Source organism: Coregonus clupeaformis, chromosome 20 (assembly GCF_020615455.1).
Source record: "Coregonus clupeaformis isolate EN_2021a chromosome 20, ASM2061545v1, whole genome shotgun sequence".
Taxonomy (NCBI): domain Eukaryota; kingdom Metazoa; phylum Chordata; class Actinopteri; order Salmoniformes; family Salmonidae; genus Coregonus; species Coregonus clupeaformis.
Window position 1 is genome coordinate 9,071,099 of NC_059211.1, and position 6,000 is coordinate 9,077,098.

The 6,000-nt window shown below is 42.9% G+C and overlaps 1 protein-coding gene across 1 annotated transcript in view; it reads left to right on the forward strand.

Moving 5' to 3' along the window:
* Positions 1-5,152, forward strand: part of ttll7 (tubulin tyrosine ligase-like family, member 7) — a 163,798-nt gene extending 158,646 nt beyond the window's left edge. Inside the window, exon 21 of the mRNA XM_045205294.1 lies at positions 4,041-5,152. Within this exon, the coding sequence (XP_045061229.1) occupies positions 4,041-4,161 (121 nt within the window). The 3' untranslated portion in view covers positions 4,162-5,152. The remainder of the gene's footprint in view (positions 1-4,040) is intronic.
* The last annotated feature ends 848 nt before the right edge of the window (positions 5,153-6,000 follow it).

Here is a 6,000-nt window from a genome sequence, read left to right on the forward strand (position 1 = left end):
TGATCACCGACGACAGTGAGACGGCCTATAAGTAGAGATCAGAGACCTGGCAGTGTGGTGCCAGGACAACAACCTCTCAACGTCAGCAAGACAAAGGAGCTGATCGTGGACTACAGGAAATGGAGGGCCGAACACACCCCCATTCACATCGACGGGGCTGTAGTGGAGCTGGTCGAGAGCTTCACCACTTGGTACGGCAACTGCTTGCATCCTACCGAAAGGTGCTACAGAGGGTATTGCATACGGCCCAGTACATCACTGGGGCCATACTCGCTGTCATCCAGGACCTCTATACCAGGCATATAGGCCCAACATTTTTTAAAAAGATTCCAGCCACCCAGGTCATAGACTGGTCTCTCTGCTACCGCACAGCAAGTGGTACTGATGCACCAAGTCTGGAACCAACAGGACCCTGAACAGCTTCTACCCCCAAGCCATAAGACTGCTAAATAGTTAGTTAAATAGTTAACCAAATAGCTACCCGGACTATCTGCATTGACCTTTTTTGCAAACACTTTTTTTTTTACTGATCACATAACGCTGCTTCTAATGTTTTAAATATCCTGTTGCCTAGTCACTTAATTCCTAGTTATATGTACTGTACATACAGTGGGGAGAACAAGTATTTGATACACTGCCGATTTTGCAGGTTTTTCTACTTACAAAGCATGTAGAGGTCTGTCATTTTTATCATAGGTACACTTCAACTGTGAGAGACGGAATCTAAAACAAAAATCACATTGTATGATTTTTAAGTAATTCATTTGCATTTTATTGCATGACATAAGTATTTGATACATCAGAAACAGAACTTAATATTTGGTACAGAAACCTTTGTTTGCAATTACAGAGATAATACGTTTCCTGTAGGTCTTGACCAGGTTTGCACACACTGCAGCAGGGATTTTGGCCCACTCCTCCATACAGACCTTCTCCAGATCCTTCAGGTTTCGGGGCTGTCGCTGGGCAATACGGACTTTCAGCTCCCTCCAAAGATGTTCTATTGGGTTCAGGTCTGGAGACTGGCTAGGCCACTCCAGGACCTTGAGATGCTTCTTACGGAGCCACTCCTTAGTTGCCCTGGCTGTGTGTTTCGGGTCATTGTCATGCTGGAAGACCCAGCCACGACCCATCTTCAATGCTCTTACTCTTACTCTTAGGGAAGGAGGTTGTTGGCCAAGATGTCGCGATACATGGCCCCATCCATCCTCCCCTCAAACGGTGCAGTCGTCCTGTCCTCTTTACAGAAAAGCATCCCCAAAGAATGATGTTTCCACCTCCATGCTTCACGGTTGGGATGGTGTTCTTGGGGTTGTACTCATCCTTCTTCTTCCTCCAAACACGGCGAGTGGAGTTTAGACCAAAAAGCTCTATTTTTGTCTCATCAGACCACACAACCTTCTCCCATTCCTCCTCTGGATCATCCAGATGGTCATTTGCAAACTTAAGACGGGCCTGGACATGCGCTGGCTTGAGCAGGGGAACCTTGCGTGCGCTGCAGGATTTTAATCCATGACGGCGTAGTGTGTTACTAATGGTTTTCTTTGAGACTGTGGTCCCAGCTCTCTTCAGGTCATTGACCAGGTCCTGCCGTGTAGTTCTGGGCTGATCCCTCACCTTCCTCATGCCCCACGAGGTGAGATCTTGCATGGAGCCCCAGACTGAGGGTGATTGACCGTCATCTTGAACTTCTTCCATTTTCTAATAATTGCGCCAACAGTTGTTGCCTTCTCACCAAGCTGCTTGCCTATTGTGCTGTAGCCCATCCCAGCCTTGTGCTGCAATTTTATCCCTGATGTCCTTACACAGCTCTCTGGTCTTGGCCATTGTGGAGATGTTGGAGTCTGTTTGATTGAGTGTGTGGACAGTTGTCTTTTATACAGGTAACAAGTTCAAACAGGTGCAGTTAATACAGGTAATGAGTGGAGAACAGGAGGGCTTCTTAAAGAAAAACTAACAGGTCTGTGAGAGCCGGAATTCTTACTGGTTGGTAGGTGATCAAATACTTATGCCATGCAATAAAATGCAAATGAATTACTTAAAAATCATACAATGTGATTTTCTGGATTTTTGTTTTAGATTCCGTCTCTCACAGTTGAAGTGTACCTATGATAAAAATTACAGACCTCTACATGCTTTGTAAGTAGGAAAACCTGCAAAATCGGCAGTGTATCAAATACTTGTTTTCCCCACTGTATCTAGCTCAATTTCCTTGTACTCCTGCACATCGACTCGGTACTGGTACCCTGTGTATATAGCTAAGTTATCGTTACTCATTGTGTATTTATTATTACACTGAACGAAAATATTAATGCAACATGCAACAATTTCAAAGATTTTACTGAGTTACAGTTCATATGAGGAAATCAGTCAATTGAAATTAATTAATTAGGCCCTAATCTATGGATTTCACATGACTAGGAATACAGATATGCATCAGTTGGTCACAGATGCCTTTCAAAAAAAGATAGTTGCATGGATCAGAAAACCAGTTAGTATCTGGTGTGACCACAATTTGCCTCATGCAGCGCGATCTAGAGCATCCCAAACTCAATGGGTGACATGCCTGGTGAGTATGCAGGCCATTGCAGAACTGGGACATTTTCAGCTTCTAGGAATTGTGTACAAATCCTTGTGACATGGGGCCGTGCATTATCATGCTGAAACATGAGGTGATGGCGGCGGATGAATTGCACGACAATGGGCCTCAGGATCTCTTCACGGTATCTCTGTGCATTCAAATTGCCATCAATAAAATTGTGTTCATTAACCGTAGTTTATGCCTACCCATACCATAACCCCACCGCCACCATGGGGCATTCTGTTCACAATGTTGATATCAGCAAACCGCTCGCCCACACGATGGCCATCTGCCCGGTACAGTTGAAACCAGGATTCATCCGTGAAGGGCACACTTCTCCAGAGTGCCAGTGGCCATCGAAGGTGAACATTTGCCTACTGAAGTCGGTTACGACGCCGAACTGCAGTCAGGTCAAGACCCTGGTGAGGACGACGAACACACAGATGAGATTCCCTGACACGGTTTCTGAAAGTTTGTGCAGAAATTCTTCGGTTGTGCAAACCCATAGTTTCATCAGCTGTCTGGGTGGCTGATCCCGCAGGTGAAGAAGCCAGATGTGTAGGTCCTGGGCTGGTATTGTTACATGTGGTCTGCGGTTGTGAGGCTGGTTGGACGTACTACCAAATTCTCTAAAACAATGTAGTAGAGAAATGAACATTTAATTCTCTGGCAACAGCTCTGGTGGACAATCCTGCAGTCAGCATGCCAATAGCAGGCACCCTCCCTGACAAAACTGCACATTTTATAGTGGCCTTTTATTGTCCCCCAACAGAAGTTGCACCTGTGTAATGATCATGCTGTTTCTTGATATGCCACACCTGTCAGGTGTATGGATTATCTTAGCAAAAGAGAAATGCTCACTAACAGGGATGCTAAGAAATTTGTTTAAATTTTTGGGGGGAATTAAGCTTTTTGTGCGTAACATTTCTGGGATCTTTTATTTCAGCTCATGAAACATGGGACCGACGCTTTACATGTTTAATTTATATTTTTGTTCAGTGTACTTTTATTATTACGTGTAATACTTTTCTATTATTTCTCTATTTTAAGCACTTCACTGTTAGTCTACACCTGTTGTTTATGAAGCATGTGATGAATAACATTTGATACATATCCAGGTGCTCTAGATTCACTTACTCACGCCATCTCACCTCACACTGGTCTTATCCCCACCTTCTCTACCAACTGTATATCTTTTTGCCAGATGTCTATTTGATGGCTGCGGAACTCATAGTCATAGCTCATCATTAGAAAGGTGCAAGTATTTTAGTCTAGGCTGGAACAAAAGGGGAGACGTAACCTCAGTTCGTAAATGTGTCGTCAGCTTGCAGGTATAATGGGTTAATGCGGCCATGATCTCTTCACTGTGACCCTTTGGGCCTCTAATCCTCCCCTCATTATGTCCCTTGTCCACCTTCCCCCTCCTCTCTTCCCTCCATCTTTCCCTCCGTCTGTGCAGGTATCTGCTGCCAGTGACCTCCCAGTTCATCATGAAGTGGCCTTCGTCCAGCTTCGGCCATGTCTCCTCGGCCATGCCGCGCTCACGCAGCCTGTTCACCACCCGGATGGGTCAGTTCTGACTGACTGCCCAGGCCCACCCTCATGAGCTGTAACCCCCAGCCAATCCCTCCTCCCGTTCAACTAACCAGTTATGAGGGCTGAACTGGTGGACCTTGGACCCCACAGCGGCCCCACAAAGGCCAGAACATATGGGTGAGATTAGTGACACACTTGCTCAGCCCAGAACAGCCCAATGTTCCAACAGGACTCTTGATCTGAGCTCCACTTAGTGTCAGACAATGGGTCATTCTCATGTGCCCCGACCCAGTCTTTCTCTGTCTCTCTCTCTCTATCTCTGTCTCTTTCAGTCTCTCTTTATCTCTTTCTTTCTCTCTCTCTCTCTCTCTCATTGTACCTTACATTGCTGTATATATCCGCTCACTGTACAGTTACAAGGTACTGTAAAGGAAAAAAACTAACAGAACAAGGATTCTTACATTTATTTTGTAAAATGTTCCATGAATGCAGCGAATGCTGACGCAGTATGCAGATGGAATGAGATTAACAAGTTATCCCTTCGTTGAGAAAAAAAATAAGCTTATTTTTTTGCTGGTTATGACAATTGCAAAATGTATTTTGGTGCTGTTTGTATTTTATTTATTTTTTAACTTATTTCAATGTGTTGCTTTAGTTTACATTGTTTTAACAGTCACTTTATGTTCCTGTCAATACAACCCAAAGTACAGTAGAGAGAGGAAAGACTAACTTATGTAAAACCATTGGGTCAATTGCAACCAACAGGCAGAACTTGGTAGAACGCGCAGCTGCAGTTTAGCGCTGGATTTCTTAAAACGCTACTAATGGGAGTTTACATGCACCTGCGTGTTAAAACAAACTTGCTTGCAACCAAAAACCCACAAGAATAAACCAGCAGATCAGTTGAATTAATCAATATTTATTGTAAGAATATAGACCCAGTGAATTGTAAGAAACTCGAGTAGAGTATAGTTCAGTACAGGGATGTAGAGTATAGTACATTACAGTAGAGTACTAAACTGCAACTGTACTATACTGTACTCTACTTTCCTGTACTGTACTTTACTGAGCTATACTATACTCTACTCGAGTACAGTAAAGTACAATACAGTACATTATATATGTTTGGGCCACATTAGAATATAATTTGTCATTTGACATACCTTGACTAGACTCGCTAACTTAATAAAAATATAGATTTGTATTAACAAAATCATGATTGGCTTGATGAAGTTGATTTTAGATGCTGACAGTTCAGGAATACTTTATTTTCCCCTTTTGATAAGAAATTACCATACAGTATTAAGACAAGTTTTTATTAATGGATTAAATATTGGAAATGAAAAGTAAGTATACCAACACAAGCTTTACATTAATAAAATGTATAGCGTAAATTGCCACAGTAGATTCTCTCTGGTAAACGAGGAATACCTCATTTCAGTTGTATGTAATGATTGTCATATTTAAATCTGTGCTTGATCTGCTCAAATAATAGGTTTAATTTATACCAAAGATAATACCCAGAGGGCTAAATAGTCTTGAAAATGTTTGGCAGCAACCGAGACTTAAAGTTAACACTGACATCAGTTTTAGGGCGCGGTAATATGGTGGTCAATAGTGGTTGCAATTGAGATCAGCAGTGTAGGTGATCTTAGGGCATATTGATGGTTTAACGAGAGATCACCTCATTTTGAGACCATGCTCAATGTTGGTTGCAGTTGACCCTTAAACTTTTAACTATAGCTTATATTTTGCGTCTGTAATGACAAGTGCAGCACAGTATAGCCACAGAGCATCTAGAATGTTTATTTCCACTTAGTGAGCCAAGCATCCCTGCTATTTAGTGAATGAGTTGACTTTGCAGCCTCACCATAGGGAGCCAA